The sequence below is a fragment of the Phragmites australis genome, chromosome 17, assembly GCF_958298935.1.
Source record: "Phragmites australis chromosome 17, lpPhrAust1.1, whole genome shotgun sequence".
In the NCBI taxonomy this organism is placed as follows: Eukaryota; Viridiplantae; Streptophyta; class Magnoliopsida; order Poales; family Poaceae; genus Phragmites; species Phragmites australis.
The window spans coordinates 10,818,341-10,835,914 of NC_084937.1; the positions used below are offsets into that span (position 1 = coordinate 10,818,341).

At 43.1% G+C, this 17,574-nt stretch overlaps 1 protein-coding gene across 2 annotated transcripts; it reads left to right on the forward strand.

Moving 5' to 3' along the window:
- Nucleotides 1-9,786: 9,786 nt before the first annotated feature.
- Nucleotides 9,787-12,472, forward strand: LOC133897386 (UDP-glycosyltransferase 82A1-like). 2 transcript variants are annotated; one of them, XM_062338108.1, is made up of 2 exons: nt 9,787-10,434; nt 10,981-12,472. In XM_062338108.1, the coding sequence occupies exons 1-2, from the start codon at nt 9,945-9,947 to the stop codon at nt 11,955-11,957; spliced, it is 1,467 nt and encodes a 488-aa protein (XP_062194092.1). In that variant the 5' UTR covers nt 9,787-9,944; the 3' UTR covers nt 11,958-12,472. The 2 variants fall into 2 exon arrangements, with proteins under 2 accessions (XP_062194092.1, XP_062194093.1); XM_062338109.1 differs by having other exon boundaries at nt 9,791-10,434; nt 11,002-12,470.
- The last annotated feature ends 5,102 nt before the right edge of the window (nt 12,473-17,574 follow it).

Below are 17,574 nucleotides of genomic sequence, written 5' to 3' on the forward strand. Positions count from 1 at the left end.
AATTTTCTCCCTCTTGGCTTCAAAGTTCTTGTGGTGGTTGGCCTCAGCGGTAGCTACCTCAGCGACTGTAACCTGGAAAAGAGCCTTTATCGCCACCCATGGGTCATTGGTTGGGATTGATATTGAAGTTTTGTTTCCCTTGAGCCGCGGGTCTTCTTCGGGCGCGCTCGAGGCAGGATCTCTGGTCTGAGGAATTGGAGCCAAGGCTGAGTCAATCAAGGAAGTCAGCCCCGAATGATTGGCCGAGACACTGGCAGCCTTGGCTTGTGTCTCAGTCGATAGTCTACAATCAACAGAATAAGGGAAGAGGAAAAGAAAAGATTGCCAGCCAACTGGTCTAGATCAGGATCCAGGACAAACCTCTTTGAAATTGGGAAGTGCAAAATGATGCTTGATTTTGGCCTTTTTTGTGGTCACCTTCTTCGTTCTTGGTCCAGCAAGCGAGTGAAAGTATGACCAACTAAAAAGCGATAATTCGACTGAAATTACCTCTTTAGTTGAGTCATCAAGCATGACGGTCCCTCGAGTTGGCGATTGTGAGGACACACTAGACGTCCCCTAAAAAATCCACCCACACAAATTCATCATTAGTAGAATGACTGAAAGAAAATCGATAACTTGAGAAGAGTTACCTTTTCGGTCAGGTCATCGAGAGTGGTGGTTGCTCAAGGAGGTGATTGGGCGGGTACGCTCGTCGTTCCCTCACAAAAGGCCACTCATCCAAACCGACGGCATTCAAGTATCCACTTAATAATTTGAAAGGAAATAAGAAGATAATAAGAATTTCGATTTCAATACCTGATGGCTCCTTCTCTTGTGCTTGAGAGGGCTTGGATCAGGCAGAAGGTGAGAAGACTAGGATGATCTCTTCGATCGAAGAGACCCCTTGGCCTCCTCATTGGCTGATCCTTTCCCCTTGTCGACAGCATCGCTGGAACAAGTGCCGTCGAGATCAAAGACCTCGCTCGAAAGGATATGTTCTTGGTGAAAAACTGGAGCCTACAGTCATACAGAAAAGTCAGATCAAATAAATAATAATTGGTCATACTTTTCCATTAAGAAAATCCTTACGTTTGGTCAATGATTCGCTAAGGAGTAAGGCAGAATGTCGCACTCCGGTGCGCCGGAAGAGAAAAGCTTGTTCAATCGAGCGGTGACATCATGTGCAGGCATGACTGAAAAAGAGAATAAAGGTTTACTCGACAAAGCTCAAAGGTCATAGCAAAATGAAAAGGGCAAACTGCTAACTAAGCCTTACATCCGGCAACATCCCTGGAAGCATCCTCATCCCCACTGTAATCCCAAGCCAGGCGTGTTCGCGCCTTCAAGGGACTCAATCTCTTACTAATAAAGTCTCTAGCCACATGCCACCCAGTTAGGCCAAATTGCCTCAGCATGCCAATCATGTTGGCGAAGTAGGTGGTGTGGTCAGACTCTTAGTGCTCTTGTGTCCAAGAAAGATTTTGGATGGGGCAAAGATCTCTATACATTAAAGGAAAACCAATCGGGTCGGAATTGGAGATGTAAAACCAAAGCTTTTTCCAATCCTTCAATCAAGAGGAGGTTAGGGGAACCAAGATATAGAAGTTTTTTATTCCACTCCTCAATTGGAAATCACACCTTCTGACACATTTATTCACGATAATCCTCTTCAGTTTATAAAAGTACTAAAAAAGATTCAAACTTGGCTTGATGCCAAGGAAAGCCTTACAAAGATGAAAAAAACACTCAACATGGTGACAAAGTTGGGGTTTAGGTGGTGAAGTTCAATTTGATATCGATTGAGCACTTTGAGAAGAAACTTGGAAGCAGGAATATTAAATCTGCAATGGAAGAAAGACTCAAAAACTACAAACTCGTGCTCGATCTTGCAGGAAGGGCATATATCACCAGATGTCATCCTTCATTCAACCAAGTTGCGTAGCGGCACCACTCCTTCCGCTTCGAGTTCCGCTAGCTAGATTCTTACATCGCCGAGGGTGTCCAGGCCTCGATCAGGCACGTCACCGCTCCTTTTTCTCGATCGCCCACAATTTCTCCTTAGCCCATAAATAGCAACCGAGGTCCCCATCGCCTCCTCTATCTCGATCCACCGCCAACTCGTGCCCCTGTGCCAATTTCCCCAAATCGCCGAGAAAGTCCACCCACTACCACCACCATTGATACTTTCCGATCAAGCTCAACGATCTCTCTACCGAAGCTTCACCGGCGTCCACATACTCACCAACAGTTCCACCGGTGCCTCTGAAGCACGCCTGTGGCCTCTCCTCTGCTCCCCAGACGCCATAAATGTTCCCTCGTCGAGCTCTCGTGTGCCATTGCTGCCTTTGTCTTCACTGAGCACTTTCCCAAGCTGCATTGCCCTCGGTAAGGCCCCAATCGAGATTGCCTTTCGCTTCTATCTCCGTTCCACCGCTCAATGTCGCTCCTCGCGCACTGTAGCCTAGTTCAGGTGAAGTTCCGGCAATCCTCCTCCACCGTCCAGCCTCAAGCCGCTGGCCAAAACCCATCGGTTTCATCCCAAGCTATCGGATCTGGAACCTAAGGCTCAGATTAGATCTAACTTACCCTTTCCGCCACCAATCAGATCTTGCCACGTATAACCCTTTAATCCCAGTCAGCCTGGTGCCCAGTCAATATCCACATGGATCCCATGTGGCTGCCATGTGTGTGCCACATCAGTAGAGTCAACCCAGTTAGCATGCCCAGTCAATATTTCAACAATTTCCAGTACAAAGATAAATCCATAAATCTAGGAAAAAGGCAGTCTTGCATTTAAGACCTTGAACTCTTTTGTAATTGCATATAAGCCCCTGTCTTTGTATAGATCAACCCCTAAACTTTTCTATATTTTTAAATAGGTCCCTAAACTTTCTATTTATTCAAAATTAGTCCTTTTCTTTTTCAGATTTAACCATAAAATTGTTTTATTCATAACTTCTTTGTTTTAGCTCCGATTTGAGTGATTCTTGCATTCAAATTTTTCTAAAATGATGATCTATCCAACCATGCCAATTTCAAGTATCAATCCTCACATATTTATATTAGTTTTCTCTCATTAACATCTAGATCCCTACAACCTTATCTTTACCCATAAAAACTTCAGTCAAATTATGTTTTCCTTGTCCAACTCACCCAAAGTTCCCAATCTATCATTCTATTTCTTTTGTTTTTACAATTTGGAGCTTATTTGTTGTTTATTCGATGTTGCTTTTGTTTGTCGGTAGAATTCGCGATTAGTCGACAACGTCTCGGATCAATTTGAGGAACGTCAAGATCAGAAGCTAGAGTACACTAAGCAATAGCAAGGAGAAGGCAAGTGTTCTTGATCATCTTGAACCTATGATTTAAATTGTTTTATTTTACAAAGTTGCATGCAGTGTCTGTCAATATGATGGGTAGTCACTTATATTAGGGTTTTCACTAGATTTTTCATTATCATCCCTTGGAACCTATATGGTTTATGGTTAGGTATCTTTGGTGGGTAGAATTGCTTAGCCATGCCTTTGGGATGTTGGGAAGTGTCATATACTTGATTAATGAACTTAGGCAACAATGGTTGTTAATGTGTTAATGGTCTAGCAACATGGAACCTTAGACCTTGAGCAAAGTGGTTTTGGTGGTTATCATGGTTATGTTGTTGGTTTAGTGTTTGCTCAAGTAACCTAAGTAAGGACTGGTTCATAGAGTGACAACCTAAGAAGTAACATACCAACCACAAGGCTGATATGGGTAAGGTGTGACATACTAGTTAGAGTCTATCCAGTGTGTGTTGTGTCAGCACAAAATAGGGCTTCTTGGTAGGAGTTAGACTCGCGTAAATCCTGGTGGTGAAACCTAGTGGGCAGATGCATACTGGATTAGGCTCTGGTTAGTGGAAATGTAATTTAGTGATTTCTTGGCAGTACACCACTGGCGTGTGTTAAGTGTCTTGCAAACACAGCAACATGGAATTCACTGACTCGTGGGGAAAGCTGGACAACCTCTTAGAGTGTAAAATCTGATATATCAACTGTACTCATGGTTATAAGAGACTTGGATCCTCACATGATTAGTGGATTGTGGTTATGGGTTTGGTTGTGATTTTGGTTATAGTACAGTGAGTACTAGACGGTTATGATATGCAAGGTGGAGAGCCTTGTATGCTGGGTGTTGCACTGTATGGGTTACATTCACTTAATAATTGTTTATTACTTTTTGAGTCCAAATATCTTTTCATTACTTGCATTTACGCAAATATACCATGTGTTAGCCTATTCTTGTTGAAAGCCTGCATATCATTATCTTTTCCACACTTGTTGAGCGTCTCATGTGCTCACACTTGCTATTTTCCCTATGCCATGCGACGTGTATGGTGCTGCTCAGTGAGTGAAGGTGTTGAAGACCATCAAGACGAGGTTGTGACATTCTAGGCGCGTGTCTCCTGGTCGGTTGCCTACGGTATTGTTGGGCACCAGTGCTTCTGTTCCGCTGCATATATCATAGAAGACAATATATGTCAATTGCTATAATAATTAACGTTTATTTAATAAAAGTATTGCTTTTATTACTTCACCTTTGACGTCCTTATGTGTGTTAAACATCTTGGGTACACATAAAGTCGCATCTGGTTTTGTCTATTAAAACTGGGTGTAACAAACATCGTTGTCGAGCCTTGCTGCAGCAAGCCACCGAAGGGGTCAAAGACTCTCCCCTTCATCACCTCCGCCAAGCACGTCACCCTACGGGTCAAACGACGATCATGCCTCGGGCCACCACCGCTATGCTTCGGACTGCTTTGTCCCTGTCAAAACCTCATAGGACCTATGTTGACACCTTTGGCTCTCGACCTTGGGCTCCGCGCCATGCGATTTCCTTCAAGTTACAGCTTCCCCATCAAGCTTTATCATCGCCGCTTGAGGTTGCCATGGAAAGGCACTTTAAAGGCAAGAACTCATGTTAGGATATCCTAACTATGAGGCTGAGCTAGAGCTATTTCCTTCTGCATCCACTCACCCCTCCGCACCTTGTGGCCACCAGATGAGGAGGTACTGTAGGGGGAAATATCCTAACCCACAAACATAACTAACGATATGCCATAAAGAGCTCATCTGGATCCCTCAGGCTCTGGACTCCCTAAAGAAGTTAAAAGTTCCCGGAGAACGTGGACCACTCTGGGCACTGCCTCTCAAGATAGCCGAAGTAGCTGATCTCCGGGGGGAATATCTGCAAAAGGAGAACACCAACTGCAATTGGCCTAACATGAAGTGATTGGCAGTTAATGCCGGTGGAAGTGGTGGCTGCCCTAACATCCTGATGCAAGTGGAGGCTACTCTGATACCCACGATAGTGCGATGCCGTAGTTTACGACTAGTCGAGCCCCACTCTTTTGTCCAGTTTACACCATAGAATTTGCCATGGTAGATAATATGGGGTAAAAATATTCTACCTAGATCCATGTTGTATGATTAAACCGGTCTAAGTCTCTGTGATATAGTGATAAATTGTGTCACTATCTTTGTAAGGGGCATACTTGTATACCTACACACGATATGGCACTATAAATATATACCTGTGGCCATCAAGCCTAGAGACCAATCATTTGGTGATGACCACATGGGTATTCCTTCCTCTCCACTTCTTCTCCAAGCTTGAGTCTCCTCTCTAGATGAGGCTCTCGCCACACTTGTTCGTGGAAGAAATTTTCTTTCACCAACAATTTGTTATTGGGATAATAAATATTCCTTTCAAATAGATGGAGAGCATGGACATGTTCATGCAGGTAGGTAGACCATGGGCGTCATAGGATCCATGAGAATCCCCACGAGAAAACCAATTCCTACTGAGTTCTATCATTCAAGTTAGATCTTGCAACCTCTGTAAAGGTTTTTATCATAATGAGGCTGCAAATTACAATTATACATGCATTTTCTCAGCTAATTGTTGCACTATCCTTTACAATTATACATGCATTTTTAACATTGTTGGGACCTCGATCGCAACAAAGTAAACAACACTCACAAAGTGAACCAACAATTAATGATGCTCTAACTATTAAAATCTATCACATCAGTTGGGTGGGGATATTTATAGTCATACCTCAACCATCTCAATCATCATTACATCAATCTCCTTGTTCTTTGGAATGTTTTTAGAATATTCCAAGGGTATTACAGTCACTACACTATTACAATTTTACATCGACTAGGAAGTGACATGTGTGTTCAAATGCGCGCGTCGACCAACCCTTCGACTTAATGGCAGACCACCTTTGGGCCTCCTTCGACTGATGCTTGACCTCGTTCGGGCTCTCCTTCGGATCATTCATTTCATCGTAGATGGCCTATCGCCACGCTCTTCAACCGTGTCTCCCGAAGGGTGCTTTTGTCCTCCGAGCCTTTATCCTCCGGCCAATATTCCTTCGTGCCCCCATCGAATCCCTTGGTATGCCCTGAGACCCCCGACTTCTGTATTTGACGTTGGCCTTTCCCTTCACCTTCATTTCTGCAAGACAACTTCCAAAATCACTTCTTTATCATGTTATCTTTGTCCACCCTCGTATGAGATTTCCCAAGGCTGGCTGAAGCTAAATGGGGGTCAGAGAACTAGCGCGATACCATTCCCCCCATCAAACATCTTTCTACTGCAGTTCATAGATGTAGAGACATGTTTCACTTTTCAGAAAATATATTAAATCAAATGTTTTTGGTTGCAGCAGGTTTCCTCCATGGTTATTAATTTGCCGGGATAATGCCGAGACTTGGTGTGATATTAACACAAAATATGAATCTAAAACACACACGACCACAAAAATAGTGAAACTAGATAGAGTGCCATAGAAGATTTCCAATGACTCATCAGTGACAAAGTACTCAAACAGAGTTGCTAAAACAGATATGTCTCTAACATTACAAACCATCTCAGTGTGCCAGAAGTCACAGACAGTTTTCAATAGAAACCGACTATAATAATTCACAGATGGGTATTAAAAAAACCAACTATGATGTGTCATAAGATACAGATGAACATTAAGAAAATATGTCTATGATGTGTAAGATACATATATACATTAAGAAAAATCATTTGTGATAAGTCATAAGACACAGATGGATACTAAAAAAAATCATCTATGATGTATTATAAGACACAGACGAACAATAACAAAAACAGGTTGTGATGTGTCATAAGACACATACAGACATTAAGAAAAACTGTTTGTGTCTGTAGGGTAAATATTTTATAAATTTTTAAATTTCCTCAAATGAAGAAATTTTATATGAAAATTGTAGCTTTTGATGAGATCTACAACTTTGCATATTATAACATTTTCATTTGAAATTATTGAGATGCTTAAATAATTATCCAATGTTTTGAACAATAAGGGTCAAAAGGATACAATATCCTATTTCTATCAGCAATGATGTATAGGTACGATGGTAATTAAGCTATGTGAGAGGCTGGAGGTCACATGTTTGACGCCCACAAACCAAACTCACTCGTATTTGGTGCGAAAAAATCATTTGACTTGTGACTAGATGGCATTGGTGACTTGCGACGACGTGGCATGCGTGTGTAAAGATTTTTTTATTTTTCCTTCATCCAAAATCCTATTTTTCAGAAAATAGTATCAGATATGGACATTAGGAAAACCATTTGTGATGTGTAAGACACAGACATACACTAACAAAAACCGTTTGTAATGTGTTATAAGACATAATCAGATATTAACAAAACCTTTTTTTATTTGTAACACATTGACGGATATTAAAAAATTCATCTGTGATGTATCATAAGATATAGATAGAAATTAACAAAAATGGTACGTGTGTAGCTATGTTACCTATAGAGTTTTACCCATTTATGATAAGCTCGATATTACAGATATTTTTATAGAGATGGAACATAAACCTATCTGTAATAAGTTTTAATATCCGTATGTGATAACCTTCTAAGGTAGTGACAGGCAACCTGGGCAGCTTTGTCAACTGTATTCGTAAATTTTTAATTCGGTGTTTTTTCGCTTCCTCCCTTTTATGTTTCCCTGATGCCTCATGCCTTTGCATTAGGGTGGTACTTATGATAAGCATCTTAGCTATGCAGGCTCGGATTACTGCCATTCTGTATTTTCTATTCTCTCTCACTTCCCACCACATTAGCAACTTGAGCACTATGTTATTACAGTATGTCGTTTCTTAATCAGAGGCCAGATGCCCCTGCTCAATCACGTCATGACCATAACATTGCTATGTATTTCCCAAGATAAAGAACTCACCGAAAGCATTTCATAATCAGAGGCCAGATGCCGCTGCTCAACCACGTCATAACCATAACATTGCTATGTTTTCCCAAGATAAAAACTCACCGAAAGCATTTCCATATTGCCGTCATGTTCGGAAAAAACATATTGCCAATATATTTTGAGAATTTTACATTGTTGTTGCCAGCATGGTATACATCAATATTTGTTTTCATATGCAATCAAAATTACATTGTTGTTGGTTGACGCCCCCAGGAACGCGCCGGGGCTCCGCTGATTAATAACAATTTAATGTTCACAGTATAGCATGCACGGTAGCCTGTTACCTCGAGGTAATAGGTCGCTGTAATAATTAATTTGCCAGTAATAGCATGTCAATAATGCATACTATTCAATGAGTAATAGATTTGGAATGGAGTATCAGGAAAAAAAGCTTTCTTTAAATATCTTTTTACCACAACGTATAACACAATTTCCTTATGAAGGAGGCTGTACCAATTTTAATCAATGTCATCCCTTTTGAGACCAACTGAAATCAATTCTATGTAGGTTTGTCAAGATTTGATAGATAATAAGGAATTTAAAGTTTTATGTGAAACTTATAATATTGAAATAGCTTTTCGTAGTTGCAACCATTATCTTAAAGAATGGAAAGAAATTGAACGTACAGTCACGATGTCTGAAAGGAAAGAAAATTTTATTAGTAAATTATCTTTATAGGTGTAAAAGGAAAGTAAATTAACTCCTTGGATTGAGTACAATTGCTTAATGCTTCCTGGTTTGGGCTTTTTGACAACCGGTTACAGCAGGTTACATGTGATTTTAGTCAAATTTGGACATCAGCAATTAAGGGCCAAGATTGAAAGCATCTAACCCCTATGGAAGTAAGAGGGTGCACCGTAAAGAACTCTTTTGTAAGTAATAGAGATAGAGATACACATAGAGATAGAGAAAAGTTGAAGACAGAGATGGAGATGAGAGTTGACACTCTTCCTACTCATGTCCTTTAACTGGAACAACCGTGTGCTTGGACTTGCTGCAATTAATAATATTATCTTTTTTGATAAATGCTATTTACGAGTTCAGCAAAAGACAAAAAATGCATCACAACAGTTCTCTTTGAGAGGCAGAGATAGAGATAGTGATGGAGAAGAGTTAGAGATATAGATGAGAGTTGACATTCTTCCTACTCATGGTCTTTTAACTGGAACAACTGTGTGCTTGGTCTTGCTGCAATTAATAATATTATCTTTTTTGATAAATGCAATTTACGAGTTAAGCAAAAGAAAAAAACGGCATCACAGCAGTTCTCTTTGAGAGGTAGCGATAGAGATAGAGATAGAGATAGAGATAGTGATAGAGACGAGTTAGAGATAGAGATGAGAGTTGTCGTTCTTCTTACTCATGGTCCTTTAACTGGAACAACTGTCTGCTTGGTCTTGCTGTAATTAATAATATTATCTTTTTTGATAAATGCCATTTACGAGTTCAGCAAAAGACAAAAAAGGCATGGCGGCAGTTCTTCTTCTCTTTGTTTTCCTTTTTCTATTTAAATGTATGACAGAACACATTGACTCATTGAGTGCCACGGAAGCAAAGGGGAACACAAATCGAAGTCCAGGGCTGCATCTATAAATCCCGGGCCGCACCTTACTGGAGAAACCACATAGACGTTAGCTCATAACTTAGGCCTTCACCAAACGGTGGCATGGCCGCCGAGGTCGCGCAGCACATCGTTTTCGTGCCGTTCGCAGCGCAGGGCCACGTCGCCCCGATGCTGCACCTGGCGCACGCCGTTGCGGTCCGCGGCGACGTGTCGGCTACCGTCGCCGTGCCGGACTTCATCCACCGCCGCATGAGCCAGTACTCCGGCGAAGCAGGCGCCGGCGTCGCCCTCGTGCCCATACCTAGCAGCGTCCCGGACGACGGTGGCGATGAACCCCCGGGACCCGCTAGCATCGTGCACTCCATGGAGCACCACATGCCGGCCCAACTGGAGGGCATGCTGACGACGCAGCGCGGCATAGGGGCCCTTCGCGTCTCGTGCCTCGTTGTGGACCTCCTGGCGTCGTGGGCGATACCCGTGGCCGCGCGGTGCGGCCTGCCAGTGGTCGGGTTCTGGGTGGGGATGTTGGCGACCTATCGCACCGTGGCGGTAATCCCGGAGCTGATCGGCAAGGGCTTCATCTCGGAATCCGGTATGCCTACGTACTGCACAAAAATGCATTGCATCATTTATTTTGACTATTTCCCTTCGGAGGAAATATTGAGTAGACTAAAAAATCAAATTATTTAGTCACGATTCATGCTTCGGAAGAATTATTTATTAAAAAAATTCTATTGCAATCTCGGATTACCTTTGCTGTGGAAATTAAGGCCAACCGCTGGCTGCAAGATCAGAGGAATTAAATCGCTAATTACGTTTTTAATAACACCATTTAGTTAAGAAATTGGATGGTCTAAATTTATCAACTTCTCTTACCTGCTAGGATGGCCTTAAAATATACAGTCCATGCAGTGCATCAATATTTTTTTTACTATTTCCCTTGGGTTCGCATGGATGCAACCTGTTAACACCAGCAACTCATCAGGCATCAATCCAGATTCCCTGTATATTTTGTCACACCTAATTTTAGCGTTCTGTACCTTGAAAAACACTAACTAAATTCATATTCGTTGCTATGGATAAACAAACGGTTTTGCTTAATTCATATGCTAGGTGTACAGACATTATGCGCTAACAGATTGTCCATACGCACATGAAGGTATCCTACTACCAAGAGACGGAATCGATGAAGATCATTTCGACAAACACCAGGACATTGGAGATGTCAACATATTGCCCGCAAAGTTAAAACTGAGGATGAAAGATTTTCCATGGCTCGTCGGCGGCGGCGGCGGCGGCGCACTATCCCAGAAATCAAGATTTGCCTTCTGGCTTCAGACAGTGGATCGAGCGAAGAACCTCCGCTCCATCCTCGTCAACTCCTTCCGCGACGAAGGCGGCGACTCCGACCGGTATGATCCACCGGAGGGCCAGCAAATCCTCCACGTTGGACCAGTACTGCTCAGCGACGACTTGAAGAAGACGACTACCATGTGGCTGGCTGACGAGACTTGCATGGGCTGGTTAGACAAGCAGAGTCCTGAGTCAGTGATCTACGTTTCATTCGGAAGCTGGGCTGCACCGATCGGACCTGACAAGATAACCGGGTTCGCGCGTGGTTTGGAGGCCTCCGGACGGCCGTTCCTGTGGGTTTTGAAGAACCACCCTTCGTGGCGAGCGGGCCTCCCAGACCGGTACACAGAGAAGGTTGACAGCCGTGGCAAGATCATCTCGTGGGCACCGCAGGATGACGTTCTTCAGCATGTGGCCGTGGGGTGCTACATCATGCACTGCGGCTGGAACTCGATGTTGGAAGCTGTACGGTACGGGGTCCGCATGATATGCTACCCTATCTCTGCAGACCATTTCATCAACTGCGCCTACATTATTAACATGTGGGAGGCCGGGATCGCGCTGGTGAGTAGTGACCAGAGCGATGTGAAAGATTGCATTGAGCGAGTCATGGAAGGCGAAGAGGGAAGCCGTTTGAAGGGGAAGGTAAACGAGTTGAGGGAGAAAATCATGGGTGGTGACGCGGTACGTGTTGCCAAGATGAGCCTCGATTTATTCATGGAAGGAATCAAGAATCACGACACAGAAACAGGGGGCAAGTAACAAAGGTCACTTCGCAGAACGAATGACGATGGTCCATATGTCTCAACACCTTTACTGGGAATTCATATTAATTTGAATCGCTAGTAATGCACTGCTATGGATCGCCTTGCTTCTCATGTATTCTCTGTGTCCCCAACAGACCCTTAGCGTTGTGAAATGAATAAGAAAGCCTTGTTTCAAAACAGGGGGGGAACCAATCAACCCCGAAAAGTCACAAACTTTATGCCCTCCATAACATTAGTTTTCCTTCACATCCCTATGACCTGATGTATTTTCAACAAATACTTTTATAAGTTATCTTGCCCTTTTCTTTGGCTATTTAGTTCCTTTTCAAAGGAACAACAAGTTGCATGATGATTTGGTATGCAACCAACAATTTCATGGGATTTGGACTCACCGAACCGGCAAGGGTTATAACCTGATTCATCGCATGACCTGTTAGACCGGTTCAATTTGCTCTAATTTGTCCCAAATTTACGTGGTTCTTGATTGAAACACAAGAAAAGGTGGCAAAAGAAGATGTGCAATAAACTTCGTGGTTGATGAATAAACATTACCACACAAGCAGTCATATGAGACATCTTGTCTATGATGCTTTCTTTAACAGTCCCAATTCTGATCTGTCTAAGACAAGTCATACGGCAAGAGCCGTCAGAGATAATAAAGTATCCCCACGATTCTAATGTGAAACTATCTGAAACAATATTGGGGATGGTTCCAAACTAGAACAGTGTGTAATAATCTAGTAGCTTATGAGATACCAAGGGGTGAAGCTTATCATGCATGGTTAATCTGAACCACCGGTCGAAAATAAATGCCGCTCTTTGTCTCCTTTGGCAGCTCCATTTATCCCCACCGGTTGGCCGGCTCCTCTCTCCTCCCAATCCGACCTCATCCTGCACCGTCACCACTCTGGTCACCACCTTGAGGTCCATTGCCTCTCCTATGTCTTATCACGTCCCGACACTATTGCAGAAATCCTCATCACTGCCGGCTCCAAAACCCCCTTCATTGCCGGTTCTAGAGCCGGCAGTGGGCAACAGGCAATGATAGTCGAGGACAATCATTGCCAGCTCGGTGGATCGACAGTGAAAGGGGTTATCACTACCGGCTGAAGGATTTGCCCGGTAGTGATACCCAAGGCATCACTGCCGGCTGAAGCCTTCGACCGGCAGTGATTCGCTGGAATCACTGCCAGCTAAAGGTTTCAGCTGGTAGCGTTTTTCCTCTCCTCCCTTGGTCCTCCCTCTCTCTGTCCTCTCTATACTCTCTCTCTCTCCTTGATCTCTTCGTCTCTCTCTCAATACATGCATACAATGATACATATATTTACTGTAAATCAATAATAAAAGTACTTTCATTAATACATATTAATGAACACATATTACAAGTCAGGCATCGACAAACACACATATATACATAATAGTTCTTAGAGGTCACCCCCTAAAAAGTTAGTCGACTTGAGCCAATCTAGTATCCCTCTACCTCTCCCGTTATGAGGACCACGTCTCCGCACTGATGACTGATGGCGTGTGTATGTTCGGGGACGTCGAGGGGGTGATGGTTCTGGAGTGGAGGACCCGGCCATGCCTGATCGATCGTAGCATCACATATTCTCCAGGCTCACCGACATGTCAAAGACATCGAAATCTGACGCCTGAACGCCTCTACGATTTGAGTCTTTTGCCTCCTCCGTAGCACACTGACGAGCCACCCTCTCGTCGTCCTCCTCCTGGGAACGTTTATGGGACGTTACTTCTTGCTCCTCTGTAGTGCACAATGGACGGGCCAACCTCTCACCCTTCTCCTCCTGGGCATGCTTATGGGACACTACTTCTTGCTCCTCCACAGTGCACAGCTGAGGGGCTAGCCTCTCATACTCCTCCTAGGCATGCTTACTGGCTGCTGCTTCTTACTCCATCTCCGCATCATTGTTGAAAGGCCATTCTATCAAAGAGTCGTCCGACAATATCAACTTCACATCATACATAGTAATTCATGTCATTCATTATAAATAGTAATTAATGTCATTTATTAATATTGTGTTAATTGGTGAAATATAATACGTTGTCAAGACCCTTGATAGCCTTCCTCCTTGTCGCATACTCTCTACTAGAAGGTACGGTGTCATCTAAAGGTCTCCCATGTGTGGATGGCACGATCGGTTCATGAAACTCGCTGTTTGGGTTGATAAAATGTTCCAAGAAGAACCTTACCATTTGTTCTTGAAGGGCATGTATTTCTGTAGGTTGTAATACACTTGTGCGTAGTTTGGAGCGTTGCGTTTGAAGAATCGAAAGAATTAGTCCTTGAACACGTGTAGAAATTGAAAAGAAGGCATCGATATGTTATTTCATACCTCAAGATCATTGAACCTAACAGCGTCTCCGTCAAGTCTGAATGCGTGCATGAAAGTAAGAACATAAAACGTGTAGAGATTGTTGCTGGGTGGCTACCTCATACACTTCTAGAAGAAAGGATTTGTTAGTAGAATGAATTGAACCTTTTTATTCAGTAGGAAATGCAAAACATGAATATGGATTGTGTACCAGAAAGTCAGTTTTTACATCGTACTGCTTCCTGAATGGAATGTGGATAACACTCTTCTTGCACTATGTTTTGTACGCCCTATATGTGAATATGAACACCAATTAAACTTAGATGCAAACGTCGAGAAGATTAAATGATCGAGTTAACCTGTTTAGCATATCGATGAGGTGTTGGTAAGTCGTCTTATCTCTCTTTTGTGTGTACAAGACAATGATCTTGCTCAAGTATGAGCGGATGACAAAGAAGATCCAATGAAAATTGCAGAATATATCACCATAGCAAATTAGTGCTAGAATAAAGTTGCCCATAAAATGAGGATGCCCTAGCGTGCAAACACGTACTCATAGTTGTAGGGTAAGAGTATGAATTTCTTGTATTTATGGTGAAACCGACACTTCAATAAGTAGTCCTCGGTGAAGTCTGGATTACTTTTTACAAGTTTCTGGTTTATAAGCCTAGGATTGATGAATCCTACTTTCTTATCTATGTCTTGTTTGTATGCTTGGATCTCCATACTACGAAAGAGCGAAGTTAGCTATGCAATTTCAAGGTACAAGATCATATAACGTGAATTATATGCATAAGTCACTTACAGAGTCCACGCTTTGACTATAGCCACATCGAGGGCATCTTCCTTGTATAATTCATACAAGTGCAAGAAATCCAACCAGAATAAGCCATCCGCATTGCCTTCCCCATTGAGGAAATATTTATCTCTGTATCTTTTGGGGAACGCTTGAAAACCCTACCTAGACTGCTCCAAGTACCACTGATGTAATCGGTGTATTTCAGTTGTAAGGTTTCTTTCTATATTTGGTTTGACCAAAGGTTTGCTCAACTCAAATGGTCATGTAACATCCAACTTTGATATATCCACTTCCAAAGTAAGCTGTGCTAGTTCCTCTATTGTTATTCTTGAACGAGCCAGAAAGTATGCAATGCTTGGAGCATCCTTAATGATTGGGCCTGGTTTGCTCTTGGTCTACTTCTTGCCGATGTGTTCATAGTCAGTCGGCGGTTTACTTGAAGGCACCCCCATCTGTTTAGCTTTGGCCATTTTCATGAAAAATTTCAAGGCATCTTCAGACACAATAGGCTTCGGTGGAGGATGGAAATGAGATGTGACACTGACGTCCATAATCTTTTTGGTTTCCTCTACAGTGAGTGAATAGACATCCTTGGGTTTCGTCAACTTCTTGGATATCACTGACTTCTCAGATGATGTAGTCTGCTTGGATGTTGCAGAACCTGATCTTGTTTTCCGAGCTGATGGCTGGTTTCTTGATGGTGTTGTGTTCTTGAGTGATAGACTTCTTAGAGGCTATAGCTAAGGAGGTGGACTTCTTTTGGGAGATGGCTGAGGAGAGGGATATCTTCGAGGTGACGGTGGCCTGGGGTGTAGTGGAGAGTAGAGATTCTTGAGAGCTATTCCTAATTGAAACACTATGTAGACCTTCTCCCACGTGATGAATGTGTGCTCATTCTCTCCTTAGTGTTCGCTCCTCCTCTGTAGGATAGTCCATCTCAACATTGGCATTACTAGTCAACTGCCTCGTCTACTTTGACCACGGCATAGCCCTCTGGTATCGGACGTCTGTGCAAATGTTCATGGGAGCCGTAGGGATAAGCCACGCCAAAAACCACCTTGATGGTAACGTTCCTAGCACCAATGTGTAGTTGACACGGTGTCCATGCTGTGATGAGGTCCACAACATAAGTGATGGAATCAGCTTCTAGAACTCCCGTGGACGCACAGCTACTCCGACGACCATTGAGACTGGAGTGCACAACATTAGGAGATGCTGTCGGCCGTTCCTATTCTCTCATAATGGCACCCTGTTCATGCATGAGGGCATGTCGTACTGCTTGTGCTATTCTTTCTTCTGTATGTTCCCTCTCCTTTTTTAGCTCTTGTTCAAGCATTTCCATCATTCTAGCTTGTTCTACCTCTCGTTCTGCATCTCGCTCTGCTTGGGATCTCTTTTGACTTTTTTAACTATTGACATCGTCTGGGAATCCATATTTCAAACCCATCACCCCAACGTCTCGTGCGCAACCACCATGCTCCTTGTTTCCCAGGGCCAAGGTGAGCTCGTCCCTATCCCTATTTGGCTTGAACGAGCCTTATGCAGACTACTTATGGGCTTCCATGAGCTTTTTTGCAAGATCTTGCTTCACTTCCAGGTCTTTGGAGGTCATAAAGGACAAGCTTCCATTAGACGAGTAAGAAGCACCCCTCTCAAGAAGGAAGTGTGTCGATCGTTCACTCCAGCCCTCTGTCTCATGCGTGACACCTCTCTCACACAGTTCATCTAGCTGTTGTTACCACTGCCTTTCTTTTCTCACGTACCCACGACTGCCAACTTTGTGGGGGTATAGGTTCTTTTTCGAGTTTGCTTTGTTCACCTCACTCAACCTCTGTACTTCTTCCGACAACTTGTACTCCGCAAAGGCTTACCAATAATCTTTCAGTTGCAACCATTTGAGGAAATCTGGTATTGTACCTTTCTGCACATACGTTCTGTTCAGTGTCCTCTTCTAGTTCTTAAATGAAAGGCCCATTATCATTAGCGTCTTATGCTTAACTAATTCCATATATGTCTCTTCAGGGAAGTCAAACTTCTCTAATATCTTGGGCCACAAGATATTGTTCTTGATCGAATCAGGAACTACGTGCAGTTCACCTCGTTCACCAGTCCATAATCTGTAGCTAATGGACACGTGATCCTTAATAGCAATCCCAGAGACTGACATGTATGGCCACTAAACTCTCTGTGGTGTAGTTAGCTCCCCTGCTGGTGAGACCTCTGTGATCACAAATCATCCCGTAGGCATCTTCGAGGGACCTCGGACATGATGTCGCTCCTAGGATTTCTCATTATCGTGACCCTCTGAAGCATCAAGCATCTGTGTATAAGTGAAAAAACTATTTGGAACCTATAAGATAATATGTAGAACAGATGCATTCATCTACTTATGAATTACCTTATCACCTCCACAGGTGTCTGTTTGGACCAGTTTGAGGTAGTGGCTTGGGCTACCTTCTTCAATTCTTGACGGCGGCATT